Source organism: Anomaloglossus baeobatrachus, chromosome 2 (genome assembly GCF_048569485.1).
Source record: "Anomaloglossus baeobatrachus isolate aAnoBae1 chromosome 2, aAnoBae1.hap1, whole genome shotgun sequence".
In the NCBI taxonomy this organism is placed as follows: Eukaryota; Metazoa; Chordata; class Amphibia; order Anura; family Aromobatidae; genus Anomaloglossus; species Anomaloglossus baeobatrachus.
In genome coordinates this window covers 55,325,983-55,348,817 of record NC_134354.1, presented here as the reverse complement: position 1 = coordinate 55,348,817, position 22,835 = coordinate 55,325,983, and the positions used below count along the sequence as shown (strand labels likewise).

Genomic DNA, 22,835 nt, shown 5'->3' with positions numbered 1-22,835 from the left:
CAGAAACTCCACCTCACACATTTCCGCTAGGTGACCCAGGAGACACAATGCTAGATTTCGGGGACTCGGTTACATAATGATAGGACACGGCGTGGAGGAGCTTTAACCCTCTCGTTTTATTATTAATATACTTGATTTAATTTCCTTATTAATCACAGAGGCTTTACTTAAAGCTCCTGGGATCCAATGCAAAAGGTAACCTATCCCCACGTGCACTGGCGGACACAGTGTCATGATTGTCTCTCTGCTGTAAGAGTTTAGTGACAGTTTCCCCCTGTGTGACTCTGCTATTTAGGCCTATTTTACACGTCCGTGAAAATCACACGTTTTTTTCGGATATGTCAAAGGTGCTTATTGCCCTCCGTGTGCCGTGTTCATGGCACACGTGTGTTTTCCGTGTGTTATCCATGATAACACACGGAGAATGGGAACTTTCTGCTTACCTGTCCCTGGTGTTGCTGTCCGTGGTGCTGATCTACGGTCTCTGATCCTGCCGACTCCCCGCTGCTGCTGCTTCCGGTCCGCAGTGCAGTGAATATGCGATGAGCATAATGAGCAGGGGTCGGAAGCAAGTGACAGCAGCGGCAGAGAAAGCAGGGCTGGAGAAGGTGAGTATCGAAATTAATTTTATTTCACAGACACGTGTGTTTTCTCCGGTGGGTGTCACACGGATCATATCCGTGCGGTCCGTGTGACACCCGTGATGCTGGAGAAAAATGGACATGTCTACGTGTGGAGCACACGGGCACACGTATGCTCCACACGGACACGGTCCATGGCAAAAGATGCATGGAAGCGCAGACCTATTGTTTTTAATGGGTCTACGTGTGCCCGTGTCACCGGCACGTGAGGAAACGGACCAAACACGTCTTGGAGACACAGACGTGTGAAGGAGGCCTTAAACGGTTTTCTTACCCTTTTGCAGTTGTAGAGTTAATAGCAGTATTCCATGCCAGCAAGCAGGCCTAGTACCAGCTCAGGTGTTTTCGGGCTGGACCACACCCAGTCCCTTTATATACTCTCTACTACCAGCAGAGGGTGCCGGTTATTCTTCATGCATTTGGATTCTGGGCCTGGAGGTGGAAGGAGCTGCTGAAATCCTCTCTGGAAGTTGCTGGTGTGTCTATAGTCTTGGTGCTGACTACAGCAGCCTGTTGTGGTGTTTTCCCCCTGTCTGTCTTCCTTTCCCGATGTGTTGTTTCAGTGCAGCAGTGAGGCCAGCGTTCGTCACCTGCCCACACCCTAGTTAGGGATTATTGTAGGGTCTTTTCAGGACTTCAGGTCTGGCTCGGCAACAGGTGAGGAACCTGCATAGGGACTGGCTAGGACTGCAGGGTACAGCAGCAGGTAAGTGAGGAGGTGTCCATCTTCCCTCTTATTAGTGCTTGGGCCCACTGTTGTTAATCTGTCCCTGGTATACCCCTTGTTTATCTTGGTGTTACCAATGATTTGTTGTGTATTTGGCTTCACGCCGGACCTCCCCTAATCCGTGTTGTGACACACAGACAGAAAAGGGCTCCTCGGCAAGAACAGTTTATGGGGATCTTTACAGTCCAATAATTCATAAAAATGCACAATTCTAACTGCTTTGTAGGTAAAAATGGGCCTTCTAATCTCATGGGCCCCTGTGTGGCTGCACAGGTTGCACCAATGATGTATGGAGGTATGCCGTCCCCATGGAAGCAGCCGAGCTGCTCGGGTCTGGGTTCACTGTGCCTCGAGGGTCTCCGGACCCGGGGGTCGTGCGGCCACTCGAATGAAAAGGGGGGTATTTACAGGGGAGTTATAGTTCGTGACGCCACCCGTGGTGTGTGGTAATTAGGAGTACCACCATTGCTGTTGGGAGTACCCGGGGATGATGGAACGGGGCAGCAAGGTGTTGGAACCCTCCATGGGTAGGGGATGCCCCGGGACTCGGTGAAAGGAGGGAAGTGCCGTGGAGCTGAATGGGTCACTTTCGTACTCACTCAGTTCATGAACAGAGACCGACAACCGGGTAAACCAAGTCTCTGGGTACCGCTTCCGCTGAGGGGAGCTCGTCCAAATCCCGTCCCCAAGTGGTGCTGCCTGGTGGTCCGTGACCGGCCTCCTGGCACTTGGTTTAGACTTCAACTTGATGGCCTGATAGCTTGGAACTAGCTGGACCCCGCTCCCTACTATGGCACTAAGTAAGGGAGCTTGCTCTCAAGGCTCACGCTTGGGATTTTCTGGACCGTTTTTGGTTGGAAAGTCCTATCCCCTTTGTTGCGCTAATGCCCCGATTCTGGAGCGGGTGGGAACGGATCGTGAAGACTCCGTTCTCCTCAGGTGAATTGTCGGGTTGCCTGAAGCTACTCCCCAACCTAGCATCCGTGTACCCCGTCGTGCCTTCGGACCGGGACCGGTGATAGGGCCAGGCTGCCGGCTGTCCTCCTCGACGGGTCCGAGCACCTTGCCACAATCCCCTGAGACCGGGGATCCAACTCCTCAAGGCCCAGACCACCGTCTGCAACCTAGGCAGTTCCTTCGGGAGTCCCACTCCCGACTTTCTCCTTCACCCACTCACTGACTCAACTCAACTGACTACACTTCCTCACCTCCCCTCCCTGACCCCCCAGGTGGGCGACTCTATTCCTCTCAAGCTGTCCACTGGTGTGCCTGGTGGGTGTGGTGCAGGTTGTCTCTAGGATTTGATTTGCTGATGGAGGCAACACCACTTAAGTAGGGACCCAGAACCAAGAGGGAGGCAGAATACTGCACGGACGGGCAGCTTGTGCAGTACCCTGTGACGACCTGATAGTCCAGGGGCGTCACAGAGGCACTCACCCACTGCCCACTTGTCTGGTCAATGGGGGTGGAAAGTAATTTCCAGTACAGATTCCTAGGCAGGACCTGGGGTGTTCAGGCATCATGGAGGACTTGGCCCATATACGTTTTGGGGTGAAGCGGTAACCTCTGCTCAGGTCAACAGCGAAAAACTAAAAATCCAGGGTCAATGTATGAAGCGGCACAGTCACACCTGCACCCTATTGATTTCACACTCTCCAATGGTCCTGGATTAAAAAAGCCGGGCTTATCTAAACCATGCCCAAAAGGTTTCCATTTTGGGCCGGGGCATAGTTGTGAGTGGCGTAAACGTCCTCAGAGATATTGGCAACTTTGTGCTTCATTCGTTGTCTATGGGACTGATGGAGACAACTGAAGACGACGTTCAGGGGGGGCAGTTCTGGTATTACAAAGGTCTTGTCCCCTCCTATATTTTAGGCTGACTTATGACGTTATATATCTTTCTAAGTGTCTCTCTTTATTCCTTGCAGAGACGATCCTGACCTGCAAATACCGACTAGAAAAAGAGCAAGACGTCCGGTTAGAATGGAAAAAAGTGTCCCCTAATGGAGACGTTTCCTTTGTCTTCTTTAATAACGCGCTGGCAGGTAAACGTTTTATTAACTTTTTTATTTAAGAGAATATGTCACAATTCAATTTTAGGACCAGTATTGAACCCCCCCCCCGTATCACCTTCACCTAAAAAAACCAAACAAACAAACAAAAACAGGGTATGAACATAAAGGGGTTGTCCTCTACTTTTACATTGATTGCCTATTATTAGGATGGGTCATCAATGTCTGATCGGCCGGGATCTGACACCCGGCACCACCACTAATCAGCTATTGTCGGTGCCAGTGGTATACAGCCGGAAATGCTCAATTCCAGAGCTGCCCCGTCTTCTGGTAGTGGCCGGGTATTGCACATCCGCCTACTATTGATTGGAATGAGAGTCAGATGTGACTTATCCCTCCCTGCACATGACACAGAATGGCTATGTACACAACCAATTCTGGATATTTCTATTTAATGCCTAAATCTTCCAGAAAGAAACTTTTTACATTATTGGTCTAACAGGACCCCTCATATATAAGCTTTATCAACATTTTTATTCCTTATTTATAAGAGCATTGTGTCCTCACACAGCCAACTTCTGTAACTGCTTCTCTCTTCATGGGTGGAGCCTCCTGTTTTGTTTTATTCATGGGTGGAACCTCCTGTTTTGTTTTCTTCATGGATGGAGCCTCCGGTTTTGTTTTCTTCATGGGTGGAGCCTTCAGTTTTGTTTTTTTTCATGAGTGGACCCTCCTGGTTTTTTGTTTTTTTTTCATGGGTGGAGCCTCCTGGTTTTTTTTTATTCATAGGTGGAGCCTACCGTTTTCTTTTCTTTGTGGGTGGAGCCTCCTCTTTTGTTGTTCATGGGTGGAGCCTCCTCTTTTGTTCTTCATGGGTGGAGCCTCCTGGTTTGTGGTTCTTCATGGGTGGAGCCTCCTCTTTTGTTCTTTATGGGTGGGGGCTCCTGTTTTGTTTTATTCATGAGTGGAACCTCCTGGGTTTTTTCTTTTCTTTTCATGGGTGGAGCCTCCTCTTTTGTTCTTCATGGGTGGAGCCTCCTGGTTTGTGGTTCTTCATGGGTGGAGCCTCCTCTTTTGTTCTTCATAAGTGGGGCCTCTTGTTTTGTTTTCTTCATGGGTGGAGCCTCTTTTGTTCTTCATGGGTGGATCCTCCTGTTTTGTTTTTCTTTATGGGTGAAGCCTCTTTTTTTTATATTATTCATGGGTGGAGCTTCCTGGGGTTTTTTTTTCCCTCATGGATGGAGCCTCCTGGGTTTTTGTTTTTTTTTTATTTTTTTCTTTGTGGGTGGTACCTGATTGTTTGTTTTTTCTTCTTCGTGGGTGGAGCCTGTCTGCTTTGTTTTGTTCATGGGCGGAGCCTCCCTGTCCAGTTTGCTTTATGGGCGGAGCCTCCTGCTTTTTTCTTTATTGGAGGAACCTATCTGGCCTGTTTTATTCCCTGTTTTCTATGTAAATTATTAACTGTGATCACCTTACATATGTTTATTAGGAGATTACATAGGGGTCAAGAAACACACAGTAATGTTTTCTTTTTTAAAAGGGGCTTTAATACAGTATAAGGAGCATTTATCTGTAAAAGCCACTAGTAGACAGTAAGCTGATCCTGTTGATTTCAGGATTGGCACAGATAACTGGCCAATAAATATTACAGAGGAGGAGAGTGGTACTTTAGTTTTGTGAATTAAAAAAGTAACCCCAGACAGGATGATGTGACTCACACACTATTATTATTTTTATTATTATTATTATTATTAATCCGCACATTTTCTGCATTTATCCTGCGCCACCAGTGGATTTACAGAAGCGGGCGGAGATGATGGGCCCCAGTATCCGGTTCAGGAATCTCAGCAGAGGGGATTCAGGACAATATCGCTGTGAAGTCAGCGCGCCGCAAGACAAAAAAAACTTCCAAGAAATCATCATTAATTTAGCGGTGTTAGGTGAGTGCTGCCTGTGATGTCTGACGCGGGTTCTCTGCCCAAATGGACTTAAAATTGTTAAATACAGCGGTAAAAAAAGAGAAAACTATAGTTTGTCGAGATAAGTCCCTGATTTCAGCTTAGTGTAAGACTTCCTCAAGCCAAATAATCTGAGACAGACTGGCTGGTAAGAGCATGTACTGCCTGACAACTAGGAGGAACATGCTGCCTGACGACTAGGACAGACACGCTGCCTGACGACTAGGACAGACACGCTGCCTGACGACTAGGACGGACACGCTGCCTGACGACTAGGACGGACGCGCTGCCTGACGACTAGGACGGACGCGCTGCCTGACGACTAGGACGGACGCGCTGCCTGACGACTAGGACGGACGCGCTGCCTGACGACTAGGAGGGACTTGCTGCCTGACAACTAGGACAGACACGCTGCCTGACGACTAGGACGGACGCGCTGCCTAACGACTAGGACGGACGCGCTGCCTGACGACTAGGACGGACGCGCTGCGTGACGATTCGGACGGACGCGCTGCGTGACGACTAGGAGGGACTTGCTGCCTGACAACTAGGACAGACACGCTGCCTGACGACTAGGACGGACGCGCTGCCTAACGACTAGGACGGACGCGCTGCCTGACGACTAGGACGGACGCGCTGCGTGACGATTCGGACGGACGCGCTGCGTGACAACTCGGACGGACGCGCTGCGTGACGACTCGGACGGACGCGCTGCCTGACGACTCGGACGGACGCGCTGCCTGACGACTCGGACGGACGCGCTGCCTGACGACTCGGACGGACGCGCTGCCTGACGACTCGGACGGACGCGCTGCCTGACGACTCGGACGGACGCGCTGCCTGACGACTCGGACGGACGCGCTGCCTGACGACTCGGACGGACGCGCTGCCTGACGACTCGGACGGACGCGCTGCCTGACGACTCGGACGGACGCGCTGCCTGACGACTCGGACGGACGCGCTGCCTGACGACTGCAAGAAAACTGTTAACCATTATTGAGCTCTGAGTTTTTAGAATATAGTTATCTGACTGAACCCCTTAATGCTCTGGCCTCTAATTTAGCAAATAATTAGGCCATTCTGAGAGAATATATTAGCAAATGTTTGCTTTTTAGGAGGCAGAGAGCCTGATTCCACCGATATGTCATTTATAGGTCTCTATGTTATAGTTTCAATAAAATCAGTGTTTTATCAGCAGTAGATTATCTCTTTAGGACTAGTTATCTCATGCCATGTTGTCCTTCTGTTTTGTGTAACCTAACCCCCACCACTGATTAGCAGCTCTTTGCCTATGCACAGCGTACTGTATACAGATCCCAATCACTGGTGTTAGCGTAGACATGCAGCAAATAAAACAAGAATTTTATTAAAACTGCACATCACTGGAATGAGGGTCTCTGTCCCTACATTGTGCTGCCCTCAGTTAACATTGCAAAAACTTGGTGACAGGATTCCATGTAAAGTGGATCTGTCACCAGATTTCAAAATAAATTCTTACATAGATCTCTTAGACCTGATGAGGCTGGTGTAATTACTTTGAACATCTGTGTAAGAATGGTTGTATAATCCAGGTTGAAATTTCCCTTGCCTAGTGTGAAAATGAGCAACACAATCTTGTAATCAAGGCTCATATTAATATTGGGATTATACAGCCATTCTGACCTAGATTTCAAAGTAAGTACACCAGCGTCATCAGGCATAAGAGATCTGTATAATGTATGCAGGTTTTATTGTAAAATCCGGTGACAACTCTGCTTGAGTAGTAGATGGAGCTTGTTTATGTCCCGGTAACGGTTTCCCGGTAAACGCTCGCTCCATCTGTGTATTATTTGGACACTGAGGTTTCCAATAAAAGCGTCAGAGCACAGCGTGTTCCTCCATTAAACCTCTGCAGCATTCTGCTTCTCCGGCTTTATGGCCTCTCAAAGGTTTTAAAGCTTTTTCTTGTCTGAAAATATGTGAAATCTAATCTGGTTTTATTCTTCAGGTTGGCAAATTTCCCTTTCGCTTCTTTTCCAGGAAAATACTTTGTCCCCTTTTTTTTTTTTTTTTTGTTAATCTCCCTTTTAACATTTTGGACAAGTAAATATAATCATTCCGTCAAATGATTTCCTACAGTTGTCGGCAATCTGCGCGTCTCTCCGGCTAAAATCACTTTTAAAGAACATGATACGAGCAGAAAAGCCGTCTACGGACTAACCTGCTGACTGAATTGTGAATGCAGCTCTGGAGTATGAGGCGATGGGCACGCATTGAGTATCTGCAGCAGATTGTTCTGCAGAAAAACCTGAGTGTTGGCAGGAAAAAATGCTGTTTAATATACAGTATGTACTTTTGCGTGGTTTTTTTTTCCCCCCATTCATTTGGATGGATGGAAAGCGCTGCAAAAACACTGAAAGAATTGACATGGGGCATTTAAAAAATGATTTGTTGGTTCAAATCCACAAGGAAACATTAGCAGCATGTGCATGAGATTGTAGAAATCTCCATACACTTTGCTGGTACTGTAAAACGCTGCCTTTTTTAGGTACACAGTGACTCCACTAGCAGAATAGTGAGTTCAGCTCTGGAGTATTATACAGGCTGTAACTAAGGATCAGTACAGGATAAATAATGTAATGTATGTACACAGTGACTGCACCAGCAGAATAGTGAGTACAGCTCTGGAATATAATACAGGATGTAACTCGGGATCAGTACAGGATACGTAATGTATGTACACAGTGACTGCAGCAGCAGAATAGTGAGTGCAGCTCTGGAGTATAAAGGCTATGTGCCCACGCTGCGGATTTGCCGCGGATTTCCCGAAAATCTGCAGCAGCGGCACTTCCAAGCCATTTCAATGGCATTTTGGAAATGCTGTGTCCATGCTGCAGATTTTTCCACTGCGGATTTGCCGCGGATTTTGATGCGGAAAAATCTGCAGCATGTCAATAATTTGTTGCGGATTTTGGTGCGGATTTTGGGTATAGAATGGGGAAAGAAAAAGAAATCCGCATCAAAATCCGCGGTAAATCCACGGTAAATCCGCGGCAAATCCGCGAGTGCGGATTTGCCGCGAAAGTCGCGGATTTTCATGCAGAAAAATCTGCAGGTACATTCCACCGTGGACACATAGCCTAATACAGGATGTAACTCAGGATCAGTGCTGGATAAGTAATGTAATGTATGTACACAGTGACTGCACCAGCAGAATAGTGAGTGCAGCTCTGGAGTATAATACAGGATGTAACTCCGGATTAGTATGGGATAAGTAATGTATGTACACAGTGGCTCCGCCAGCAGAATAGTGAGTGCAGCTCTGGAAGATAATACAGGATGTAACTCGGGATCAGTATAGGATATCTAATGTATGTACACAGTGACTGCAGCAGCAGAATAGTGAGTGCAGCTCTGCACTATAGTACATGATATAACTCAGGGTCAGTATTAGATAGGTAATGTAATGTATGTACACAGTGACTCCACCAGCAGAATAGTGAGTGCAGCTCTAGAGAAAAATACAGGATGTAACTCAGGATCAGTACAGAATAAGTATTGTATGTACAGAGTGGTTGCACCAGCAGAATAGTGAGTGCAGCTCTGGAGTATAATACAGGATGTAGCTCAGGATCAGTACAGGATAAGTAATGTATGTAAACAGTGATTGAACCAGCAGAACAGTGAGTGCAGCTCTGGAGTATAATACAGGATGAAACTCAGGATCAGTACAGGATCAGTAATGTAATGTATGTGTACAGTGTCTGCACCAGCAGAATAGTGAGTGCAGCTCTAGAGTATAATACAGGATGTAGCTCAGGATCAGTATGGGATATGTAATGTAATGTATGTACACAGGGACTGCACCAGCATAATAGTGAGTGCAGCTCTGGAGTGTAATACAGGATGTAACTCAGGATCAGTATGGGATATGTAATATATGTACACAGTGACTTCACCAGCATAATAGTGAGCGCAGCTCTGGAGTGTAATACAGGATGTAACTCAGGATCAGTATGGGATATGTAATATATGTACACAGTGACTTCACCAGCAGAATAGTAAGTGCAGCTCTGGAGTATAATACAGGATGTAACTCAGGATCAGTAATGTAATGTATGTACACAGTGACTGCACCAGCAGAATAGTGAGTGCAGCTCTGGAGTATAATACAGGATGTAGCTCAGGATAAGTATGGGATATGTAATGTATGTACACAGGGACTGCACCAGCAGAATAGTGAGTGCAGCTCTGGAGTATAATACAGGATGTAACTCAGGATCAGTAATGTATGTACACAGTGACTGTACCAGCAGAATAGTGAGTGCAGCTCTGGAGTATAATACAGGATGTAACTCAGGATCAGTAATGTATGTACACAGTGACTGTACCAGCAGAATAGTGAGTGCAGCTCTGGAGTATAATACAGGATGTTACTCAGGATCAGTACAGGATTAGTAATATTACATGACACGTAGTCTCGATTAAACAAACATTTACGCCAAGACATGTTGTTAGTAACTGCTATAAAATGCTTCATTCCATTACCGGTGTCCACTAACAATCTGTTATTTGTAGCGTCCGTGACCCTTCCAGACACAGACGAGCACTTCATTACATAATGGAAATGCTGGCAATTCAGGCAGAAAGGAAATCACCTATCTTCCTTTCTTGGATGAACTTAACAAAACAGTCTAAAATTCCTGGTGACGCACGCCGGGGAAGATTACAGTTCTCACCAATACCGTAACTTACTGTAATGTGGGATACCGCAATACCCTGTTATATTTGTGAGGGTCCTCGGATATACGGTAAACCTATTAGGAAAGCTATTTTTTCCAGGATCCCTGCCCTTTGGAACTAACTTTTTACAGGTTTTCTGGAAAAAATACTTAAAGCACCACCCCAGCATTTTTTTTTTCCAGCGCTGGAGTTGCGCTATAACTGTACGTCCACAGCCCCCCTACTTGCAGCTTCATCGTTTTTAGTCATTGTTGCTCCACTCCTGCAGCAACATCTTGTGACAGTAACATCTGACTGGCCAGAAGTCAGAAGTTATGTCAAAAGCTCCTAATGCAAGTCTATGAGAGCAAGATTGAGGCCAAAATGAGGATCTCATAGGTTAGTATTGAGTTGGGATCTCCGGTACACACCATTAAACACAGGACCGTGCCACCCCCATTGAAAAGATCAGTAACATCTGACTGGCTAGAAGTTAGAAGTTATGTCAGAAACTCTCAATACAAGTCTATGAGGACCAGAACGAGGCTCTCATAGATTAGTATTGAGTTTTGATCTCCGGTGCGCGTGATGAAACACTGGAGCATGGTCCCTAATTACAAAGATCAGTAGCATCTGAACTAACAACGGTGGCATGGTGGCTCAGTGGTTAGCACTGCAGTCTTGCAGCGCTGGGGTCCTGGGTTCGAATCCCACCAAGGACACCATCTGCAATGAGTTTGTATGTTCTTCCCGTGTTTGCGTGGGTTTCCTCTGGTTTCCTCCCACACTCCAAAGACATACAGATAGGGAATTTAGATTGTGAGCCCCAATGGGGACAGTGTTCCTGATGTATGTAAAGCGCTACGGAATATCTTAGTGCTATATAAAAATAAAGATTTTTTTTTATTCATCTGACTGGCTAGAAGTCAGAAGTTATGTCACAAGCTCCCAATGCAAGTCTATGAGAGCCACAATGAGGCTATCGTAGACTTGTATTGAGTTGTGATATCCGGTGCATGCCATGAAACAGTGGAACATGGCCCCCCATTGAAAAGATCAGTAACAACTAAGTGGCCAGAAGTCAGAAGTTATGTCAGAAGGTCTCAATGCAAGTATATGTGGAAAACAAAGAGGCTCTCCTAGACTAATATTAAGTTGTGATCTCCACAAGGTAGAAGTGCAGCAGAGTCTATGAGAGCCAGAACAAGGCTCTCATAGACTAGTATTGAGTTGTGATCTCTACCGGTGCGGGCCATGAAATACTGGAATGTAGCCCCCTATTGAAAAGAACACTAACATCTGACTGGCCAGAAGTTGTCACAAGCTACCAATGCAAGTCTATGAGAGCCAGAACGAGGTTGTCGTAGACTTGAATTGAGTTGTGATCTCCAGTGCGCGCCATGAAACACTAGAGCATGGCCCCCTATTGAAAAGATGAAAATAAGCCCTCGTAAAGGGGCTAGGTTTTGCCATCTGACTGATTACCTACCTTCTTTTAGCAAAAATTGCAAGTGGAGGCCAAGAGCAAAGGGGTAGGGACCCACCTGGGCTGGGTTTCCTGACTCTGCAAACATTTGCCACTTTTCCCAAGAACATTCAGGAGTCTCATGAAAATATGAACACCTCCTGGACTCCCAGAAGAGGTGGCAGCTTTCCCGAAAACCTCCGAAGCCTCTGTGTGATGCCAGGAAGGAGCCGAAATTGGGGATCACATGGAAAAGCCGTTGAAGGGAAATGGTAGTATCAAGGACATGGCCAAGGGAAAGGGAAGGGAAACCCTGTGTGTAGGGAAAGAGAAGATGGTGACCCCCTGACCAAACCTACTGGTGGTCCTTGGGGTCCCTCACCACCCTAGATAGGTTCTGTACCTATGTGCCAAGCTGGATACCTGATCCTAGGTATCCCTAGTGCTGGACCCGAAATAGGGAACGGGTGGGATGAGCTCTTCATCAACCCCACTAACCACTATAGACGACACAAGTAGGACACACAGGGGGAAAATGCATCAACTACTTATCCACAGATGACTCAGGTAGAGGTTCAGCAAAGTTTTCAACAATGAGACCACAGAGGAGTACAAGCCACCTGCTTGCAACCAGAGCTTGAAGGAACTGAAAAATATCACCAGCACCAGTTCCAGAAAGGAAGGGGAATTTAAGCATCAAAGTAATACTGACGATCAGCAGCTGGATGGAAAATGAGCTTCTCCTGGGTCCAAAAGGGGAGAAATGAAAACCCAGCAGGAAAGCCACAGCAGGAACAATGGAAAGTCAGGGAGCATTCTGCGCAGCCAAAGGCTGTGACCTTCTATGGCCAGAAACCACATGACTGTCACATGTGACAAACCCGTGACAATTTTTTAACTAGGGGTTAAAGTATAACAGATGCAGAGGATGGGTTTGGATTTGAGGGGCCAGAAAAGTCCCTCTGTCCCATATGAGGCGAGGAGGACGCACATTTAGGGGCCAGCAGCTCTATTCATACTCCTGGCCGTGATTCCTTCCAATATGGAGGGTGCCAGGTTTGTTCTTTTATCCATTGTTTTCCTGCTGATGGTTTACAGACGTGGAGCTCAGTGTGATTTTGACTCTATCCGGCTTAAAATAAATATTTATGCTGCCAGCTGCTTGTTCATTAGCTGCAGAGGAAGCCATTCTCTATAAATAAAAGGGGGGACATGTGTTTTTGAAAATCTAAACATACCAGGCCGATGAACACGGGGCCATTCTTCATCGGGAGCCCGCGGAGAGATCACAGGGCCGAGCCTCATTTATCTCTTTTGGTCTTTTACAAATATTATTTTCGGATGGACAAATATTTTCTTTTGGAGCTTTTCTTTCCGGAACAAAAAAACTAGAGATTATTGCATCAAAGGAGCGACTCCCAGGACCGGAGGATGGCACGTAGCCGAGGGTCGCTCCTCAGATCACATCGGCTTCAAGGGTGTGGAAATATACTCTATACTTAGAGATGAGTGAATTAGATTTGTTATGAAATTCACAAAAAATTCAGAAGCACCATAACCTGACATTTTCTGGATTCCGCTGCCATTTTTGCTATATTTTTTAGGGGCCACAAAGGAGCTAAAAAAATGGTTTCTCCGGTGTGTGGGATCTACACAGGCAAACCAAGATGTCGACCTGCTGTGTAATGATTCATAGGCAGGCTACGAAGAATTATGGCCACTTCACATTGCGTTTTTACCTCTTTTCACTGGTCCCGTCTGGGCTTCCGTCTGAACACCCCCTCAAAACGAGTTTCGGACGCATGCGCCGACGGGGCCATTGACTATAATGGAGCAGACGGAGTCAGCATGATCTGTCTTGCACCATTTTCTGGCGTATATGCTTTCTGCAGGCGGACACCCTGACATACTTTGCTACATCTGAGTGTCCACCTGCAGAAAGCGTATACACCAAAAATGGTGCAAGAGAGAACACGCTGACTCCGTCTGCTCCATCATAGTCAATGGCCCAGTCGGTGCATGAATCCCTGTTTTGCAGGAGTGTTCGGAGAAAAGCTTCGACGGGATCACTGAACATAGGTAAAAACAAAATGTGATAGCAGCCTTAATTTCTGCTTGCCCCTTTGATCCCATTTTGTGGGAAGACCTATCACATCTCCCCTCCTATTTATGCTGGTTGAATCCTTCCACCTATGCCATCTATAGTTTGTCTATGTTGGTCTGTGAGGTGTGGTGTCCCAGACTTACAGGTGAAAGTTGTGCTCATTGCTTGGTTTGGTTGTGGAGTTTACCCCTGTTGTTTCGTAGCTTCCTTCCTGCTCTTGCTGTTCCTCCTGAATCTCTTATTGTCTTTACCTTTTTGTGTGCGTCCTGTGTGATAGAGTTTTAGTTTTCCCTTGTCTGTCTTTTTCTGAGGTTTCATCACATTCCTGTCCCATCCCTCTCTGGAGGGAGAGGCAATCAGATCAGGACTGGTCAGGACCGGGGCCAGGAAGGAGACTCAGGCCTCTCCATCAGGAGTATCCCTGAGATTAGGGATAGCTTTGAGCTTAGGAGCTGGGCCCCGCTATCCCATCATCGCTGTGATATGTCTATTGTGTTCCCAAGTAAGCGAGCAAAGAAACTGAAGGCAGGCTGTGGCAATTTAATATAATTTTTTGGTCACTTAATCAACAACTTCCCAACCTTCCATTTTCTATGTTTTGACGGCTGGAGAGACTTTAGAGAAACAAAACATCATTTTGGCAGATTTTCCCAAATTTAATACAATTGTAGAAATTGGGCTGTCACCACGCCATGTGCTTTTATGCTGTGAATCCTGAATGGGGGCCTCGGTCCCTGGAAGGGCAAATCCAGAACGTGAGGACAAAAGTGGAAGGACTAAGCTGCACCTCCAGTCCGGATAATAGGAGGAAATAAAATCATCTTTATTTGTTACATGATAAAATCATCGGAAAACGCGTTTCTGGTGTACGCACTCACCCTTAGGGCGGCTTTGCACGTTGCGACATCGCAAGCCGATGCTGCGATGTCGCACGCGATAGTCCCCGCCCCCGTCGCAGGTACGATATTGTGTGATAGCTGGCGTAGCGAACATTATCGCTACGCCAGCTTCACATGCACTCACCTGCCCTGCGACCGTCGATCTGGCCGGCGACCCGCCTCCTTCCTAAGAGGGTGGGTCGTGCTTCGTCATAGCGACGTCACACGGCAGGCGGCCAATAGCGGCGGAGGGGCGGAGATGAGCAGGATGTAAACATCCCGCCCACCTCCTTCCTTCCGCATATCCTACGGAAGCCGCGGTGACGCCGGTAGGAGATGTTCCTCGCTCCTGCGGCTTCACACACAGCGATGTGTGCTGCCGCAGGAGCGAGGAACAACATCGGACCGTCGCGTCAGCGTAATTATGGATTACACCGACGCTGCACCGATGATACGATTACGACGATTTTGCGCTCGTAAAACGTATCATCTAGGCTTTACACACTACGATGTCGCATGCGATGCCGGATGTGCGTCACTTTCAATTTGACCCCACCGACATCGCACCTGCGACGTCGTAGTGTGCAAAGCCCGCCTTAGGCTACTTTCACACATCAGTTTTCTGGCATCAGGCACAATCCGGTGTGTGCCTGATGCAACGGATCCGGCACAGAATATGCAAAAACGGATGCGCCTGATCCTTTTTTTTTTTTTTTTTTTTTTACGGATCCGGTTCATCCGTTTTTGCATCCGTTTCATCCATTTTTTTTTTTTTTGTTGGATCCGTTTTTTTAAATACATTGGAGCATGATCAGTTTACAAAAACGGATCCGGTGGCCGCATCCGTTTTTTTGCCGCATGCCGCATCCATAGGCTTCCATTGTAAATCACGCCAGATCCAGCACGATTCGATTTTTTTGTCAGAGGCAAAAAATGTTACAGGAGACGTTCCATCTGTCCGCTGCATTAGCCAATTACGCCGGATGAGGCAAAAGCCAGATGCAACGCAAGGCCATCAGGCACAATCCGGCGCTAATACAAATCAATGGGGACAAAACGGATCCGGTTCCGTTTTTTTCCGGATTGTGCCTGTGTGAAAGTATCCTAAGTCATAGACAGTTCAGTTACCTAAAATGAATTGATGGCTATTTTGCTCGTCTCTCTTCCTAATACTTAATATTGAGGCAAAATTAGTATTCTCCAAACATTGTGCCCATTTCTTCTTAGTTCTGAGCTCACATCTTCTGGCGCCTCTTGCTGGTTCAGTGACTGTACGGAAATTTGTACACTAGGCACTCTACAAGGCAAAAATCTGCTCAATCTTGACACTGATTCTAAGTCGCATGGATTTGGGATAATGAATGTGAATGATTTCACTTAAAATGTGATGTTAGAAAAAAAAAAGTTATCCAGATATCAAAAAAAAAACACAAACCGTTGCCAACAACAAAAAAATACATTACACACCAGGTCATTCTCTGCTGCCACGTGCCGAACAGGAAAAGACTGAGTGAGTAGTGTGTTTTTTAGGACGTTGTTGACAGCTGGGTTTTTTTTTGTTTTGTTCTTCCTTTTTATATATATATATATAATTGACATTTTCTATCACACGTGAACATAGCCTTAATATATTAATATATTTAGGCAACTGGTTATCAAAAAAAATAAATACAAAAAATAAAATAAAAAAAAAAAAGTAGGGTAATGCAAAAAAATGAATAAATAAATATATATATATATTTGGAGTGAGATGTATATAAGGTTCCATGTTTGGAAAGCAGATTAGATTCTGGACCGTGAAGAAGGCGGATTTTACCGCTGAAACGCGTAGTCCTATCTGCGCTACTTTCCTGCGATAATGCTGTTCTGAATTGCTTGGACCACTGTATTTTAATGGATCTATGAATAAAAAGAGAGAAAAAATTTTTAACAGCATCCCGGATTGCTCACGTTATTGCCTCGCTCACCTATATTTTTGCACCCACATTAAGCTCGTAGGAGATTTTTATTTCTTCTGTATACTCCAATACTGGATCATTGCAGAATATAGAACCTATAGCCCTTGAGGAATTAAAAAATAACTTACAAGTAGATACAAACATTTGAATCACCCACTTTTCCCAGGTCAAAAATAAAGAAATATAAATAAGCAAATCTATAAAAATGTGATTTTAACATACACTTTTAACATATATATACTGTGTATATACAGTATATGTGTGTGCGTGTGTGTGTGTATATATATATATATATATACACACACACACATATACTGTATATACACAGCATATATATATATGTTAAAAGTGTTTTTATAGATTTGCTTATTTGTATTTCTTTATTTTTGTCCTGGGAAAAGTGGGTGTGGGTAAAAGTGGGTATATTTTATATATATATATATATAAAACATTTTATTTTTTTTTGTATTACTTTTTTTTTATTTTATTTTTTATATTTATTTTTTTTGATAACCAGTTGCCTAAATATAATAATATATTAAGGCTATGTTCACGTGTGATAGAAAATTTAAATAATTTGTTAATAACAATCTTCAAAATTTAGTGAAAACGGGAGTATGCGGAATGAAAAAAATCTATGTATACTGTACGTGTCTCCCTGGTGCTTTTTTGGCTCTTCCGCCAGTCTCCGTACAACCCAACCCCTTCGCATGTGATTGGCAGCAGTGGTCCGATAGGATATGACCACTGGAAGCTAAGTTGTAAAGAGACCACGGAAGAGAGCCACAGAAGCACCAAAGGAGGTAAGGATGCTGTATGGAGATTTCAGTTTCTTTATTTTAAACTTTTTAGAAACTTTTTTTTTTTTTTTGTACTTTTCCATTTGATCTCAATTGGGAAAATCCACAATTAATCCGTGCATAATTAAAATCCAGATGGAAAATCCACAGTAATCCACAGCACTAAACCTAGACCGTTATAATAAACAGTGACCGTGCAGACAAGTACATACAGCCAGCATTATTCCTTTCTGCTTCATTCTTATACCCTTTTGCTATTCATATCACTAACCTTTTAATTTCAGGTTTCTAGCATAACATTCACCCATGTGCTGCACTATTATTTCAATAAATGTATATTATACCCTGTACCAATGGGGTCTGGCTGCGGAGACTCCGGACAGTCGTCAGAATGGGCGACACATCATCATTTGGTGAATGAAATAGTACTGAGCATGTGCAACCACTGGTCTAGTCACTGGTCACACATGCTCACTACTACTCCACTCACCCAAGGGGACTTTAGGATCCCTGTTCTGGGAGATCAAGCGGTCAGACCCCCAGTGATCACACATTTACAGCATATCTTGTATATAGGGGATAAGCTATTTATGGGATAATCCCTGTCAATGGGATTTTTGCCCTTAACAAAAATTCTGTTAAGGTCTTTCAGGATGTATTTATCATTCAAAACCAACCCCTCCACCCAGACCAGAAAATGACTAAACAGAGCTCTCGGGAGTCACTGACGGACCATAGAACCCTTTGGGAAACCATGTAATGCTTCATTTTTCCTGTGGGGGTGCTGCAGTAATATTGAACACTTGCTGCCCAGTTAATTTCCGGGCTACAACTGACTTCTCAGGGACCCAGTTTAGGGACACCTTGTGATCAGCTTATTATTGGGGACAGGATGCCCATCTAATGATTTAAAAAAAAAAGAAAAAATAGATAATCACTGTGCATTGAATGTATTATATAAAACTGTGTGTGTGTGTGTGTGTGTGTGTGTGTGTGTGTGTGTGTGTGTGTGTATGTGTGTATGTGTGTATGTCCGCTATAGGCATCCACACCGTCTCATTTACAATAACGAAATTTTGCACAGACACTCCATTTGACTCAGGGAGCGTCATAAGCTATGTTTTGAGGGAAGATTTTAACCCTGCATTTTACAGTTGTTTGCCAAAAAAACCTGCTTACATTAAAGTCAATGGAGCTGGGAATTACAGGTCATTAATAGGAGCTGTGAGTGGTTGCTATAGGCAACAAAGGGCATTCTTAGTATAAGAAGCTTATGTGTGAGGTAATAGGATTTCAGTGAAGAGACAGACAGAGACAGACACAAACAGAGAAAGATGCAGACAGGGAAAGAGACAGACAGATACATGGAAAGAGACAGGCAGGGAAAGAGACAGGCAGGGAAAGAGACAGGCAGGGAAAGAGACAGGCAGGGAAAGAGACAGGCAGGGAAAGAGACAGGCAGGGAAAGAGACAGGCAGGGAAAGAGACAGACAGGGAAAGAGACAGACCGACAGACACAGGGAAAGTGACAGACCCAGGGAAAGTGACAGACCCAGGGAAAGTGACAGACCGACAGACCCAGGGAAAGTGACAGACCGACAGACACAGGGAAAGTGGCAGACACAGGGAAAGTGGCAGACACAGGGAAAGTGGCAGACACAGGGAAAGTGGCAGACACAGGGAAAGTGGCAGACACAGGGAAAGTGGCAGACACAGGGAAAGTGGCAGACACAGGGAAAGTGGCAGACACAGGGAAAGTGGCAGACACAGGGAAAGAGACAGAAAGACAGGGAAAGAGACAGAAAGACAGGGAAAGAGACAGAAAGGCAGGGAAAGAGACAGAAAGGCAGGGAAAGAGACAGAAAGGCAGGGAAAGAGACAGAAAGGCAGGGAAAGAGACAGGCAGGGAAAGAGACAGGCAGGGAAAGAGACAGGCAGGGAAAGAGACAGGCAGGGAAAGAGACAGGCAGGGAAAGAGACAGGCAGGGAAAGAGACAGGCAGGGAAAGAGACAGACAGGGAAAGAGACAGACCGACAGACACAGGGAAAGTGACAGACCGACAGACCCAGGGAAAGTGACAGACCGACAGACCCAGGGAAAGTGACAGACCGACAGACACAGGGAAAGTGGCAGACACAGGGAAAGTGGCAGACACAGGGAAAGTGGCAGACACAGGGAAAGTGGCAGACACAGGGAAAGTGGCAGACACAGGGAAAGTGGCAGACACAGGGAAAGTGGCAGACACAGGGAAAGAGACAGAAAGACAGGGAAAGAGACAGAAAGACAGGGAAAGAGACACGGAAAGAGACAAAGGCAGGGAAAGAGACAGACAGGCAGACAGGGAAAGCGACAGACAGAGACAAAGGCAAACAGTGAAAGAGAGACAGACAGACAAGGAAAGAGACCGACAGAGAGGAAGACACAGACAGACAGAGAGGAAGACACAGACAGACAGAGAGGAAGACAGAAACTGGGAAAGAGGGACAGTTGGATCGAGACAGTTACTATCCCGGGCAATGCCATATTCCACAGCTAGTATGTGATAAATGTTAGCTCAAGGATCTGACCACTAGGATCTATAAAAGTTGCTATAATGGGAATCCCGCTCCTAATATCTCTGTGGGAGGGAGAAGTTTTAATGGAGCGATGGAGAGGTTCAGCATATGTAAAATTGACGGTAAAAGTTTATGATTTTGGGAATAAGTTTTAATAGTTTTCCTCCTTCTTAATTCCACAGTTATCTCCAGTAGAGTATGTGGAAATATTACTATAAGTAACATCCGTATTTTCTTTATAACCAGTGGCCCCTAGCGTCCCAGAGTGCGACATTCCTAGCTCCGCCATGAGCGGTAGCGCGGTGGAACTGAAATGTCGAGAGAAGGAAGGCAATCCGGCATCGGAGTACAAGTGGTATAAGAACGGCCTCATCTTAGAACTGAGTGTTAAAGCCATCAACGCTACATACAAAGTGGATAAAACCACCGGCACATTGGTAAGTTCTCCCGTCGCTTATTAAAGCCGGCCATAATGATGGCATAAAATGGAAACTATCACCAGGAAGGCTCCTTTTTCGTTAATGAGTGCAAATATTTAAACCAAACTTTCTATATATTTTTTTTCATTAAACTTTCCTTTTTAATATAATGGGTGAACAAATTTTAACCAAATTTTCTTCAGATTGCTGATTAGAGGCCTGAGTCCTCTGTGCTTTGTCTTTTTGTGTGGTTTCATCACACACCTGTCCCATCCTTCCTTGGGGATAAGGGGAATCAGAGCATGACTTGTCAGGACCAAGGCCAGGAAGAAGACTCCGGTCTCTCCACCATTAGTAGTATCCCTGAGATTAGGTATAGCATTGAGGGACAGCTTAGAAGCTCCGGTTCTCCGCTATCCCTTTGTCACTACGACATGTCCATTGTGTTCCCAAGTAAGTTAGCGACCTGACAGGGGGCTTTGATAGTTTAATATAATTTTTTGTCAGAATGCAGTCCTGGCGGGCATCAGCTGATTGTGGCAAGTTCACCTCCCAACACCCCCAACAAGAAAGCCAGGAAAGCCTTATCTGACTAGCGTTACATGGCATCTATTCACATGAGATGCCGTCCAAGTAATAAGTGGATGGCTTGTGTTCACCAAAGTTGGAGACTCTTTTATGGAGGGGATCTCTTAGAGAAAATCCTGAACCTTCCACTTACATCCATGTTGGCCGCTATGTAGGAGCATGTGTCTAAACCACCAGTGTTTCTCAACTCCAGTCCTCAGGACCCACCAACAGATCATGTTTTCAGGATTTTCACAGTATTCCACAGCGGTTAATTCCCTCAACTCTGCAATCCTAAGGAAATCCGGAAAACCTGATCTGCTCATGTGCCTTGAGGACTGGAGTTGAACATCACTGGTCCAAGGAGTCAGGGATGTGGCTTTTTTTTTTACAATGATTTCCTTAGGAGTTTTCCAGGCCTGTGATTTGGGTGGCCTATCCTATAGTGAGGTCATCAAGTTCAGATTGGTGGAGATCCAAGGCTCGGCACTCCCACCGTTCCCACACCAGCTACAAGTATGCAGTTTATGAGCCGGACCACCACGTCTCTGTACACTCTGCAGTGGTCATTCTCCGTTCCTGGAGCGCTACTAAACAGTGTATGGAGTTGTGTTCCAGCTTTGTACACGGTTTCCTTCTGGCTGCCCTGGACATTGTTCCATGAAGTTACTCAATGTCCCTTTCGCCACATGAGTGGACATCAGTCCTACAAGCACTAGGTATAGATTAGAGTTGATGCACATTGATTCGAAGAACCCGGTCCATTGCTCAGGTCCAGTAATCTGTTTCCACTGGATTGGAGCCATGAGAACCATCTCATACCTCCTGGCATCCGTCAATTTCTCTTCATGAGCTGGCCTGACGCAAGATCATCATTGTGGAGGGATGCACATGTGATGCCACACTATGCCGGCTAATCAAAAGAAGAGCCTCGGATGCCGGGAGGTAGGAAACCGGTCTCATGGCTCTCATCCAGCAGCCACAGATCACTGATGGCCAACGCATCACATCTAGTCGTGACTCAGGACCTTGAGGCTTTAGTATACCTCTAGAGGGAACTGTGACATTGACCCAAACTAAAGAGACCTTACCCAAGTCACAGGTTCTCAATAAGCAAGAACTTCAAGTATTCCACACAAAACTAAAAACTACACAATGGCCGCCGAAATTATAAATGAGCGACCGGATCGTATTATTATGTAGCTGATAATACAGATGTTAAACTCTGCAGAATCAAAAAGTTTATTTATGACCTCCACCCACGGCTGTGCCCGGACAGAAGACACATCGCAACTGGTAAATTAAAGACAAAGCGAAGAAAATATCAGGAGCCGATTACATAACTAGATATATTCATTACATTGCTTCCAAGGTGCCGGAACTGGGATCCGCTCCTTCTCATTTGTGGCCAGATGGAGGTCTTCTCAATGGAGGTCTTCACTGAGATCTTCTCAATGGAGGTCTTCACTGAGGTCTTCTCAATGGAGGTCTTCACTGAGGTCTTCTCAGTGGAGGTCTTCACTGAGGTCTTCTCAATGGAGGTCTTCACTGAGGTCTTCTCAATGGAGGTCTTCACTGAGGTCTTCTCAATGGAGGTCTTCACTGAGGTCTTCTCAATGGAGGTCTTCACTGAGGTCTTCTCAATGGAGGTCTTCACTGAGGTCTTCTCAGTGGAGGTCTTCACTGAGGTCTTCTCAATGGAGGTCTTCACTGAGGTCTTCTCAATGGAGGTCTTCACTGAGGTCTTCTCAATGGAAGACACAACTTGATGTGAATTCCTCACTTCGCAGTTGACTGACTGATCAAATTTAAGGGGTTGTTCCACTGAAATGGGTTTCTTTTGCATTATAGGAGAGAGGTGTCCTTGCCAAACCGCCCTATATGAGCCACAGAGAGGGTTTCCTGGCATCAGTAGCTCCCTCCTTGGCCGACCCAATCTATCCCTGTTCTCCATGGATGGCCATTCACTGGAAAGGCAGATAATGCGTAATACTACATTGTAGGGGAAATGAATGTCTGGCCTTCACTTTACAAGTCAGATCCACAACC

The 22,835-nt window shown here is 45.7% G+C and overlaps 1 protein-coding gene across 1 annotated transcript in view; it reads left to right on the top strand.

Annotated features, from left to right (window-relative positions):
• Positions 1-22,835, top strand: part of JAM2 (junctional adhesion molecule 2) — a 174,358-nt gene that overhangs the window by 106,201 nt on the left and 45,322 nt on the right. The window contains exons 3-5 of the mRNA XM_075335063.1: positions 3,297-3,413; positions 5,171-5,320; positions 20,047-20,237. Of these exons, the coding sequence (XP_075191178.1) occupies positions 3,297-3,413; positions 5,171-5,320; positions 20,047-20,237 (458 nt within the window). The remainder of the gene's footprint in view (positions 1-3,296; positions 3,414-5,170; positions 5,321-20,046; positions 20,238-22,835) is intronic.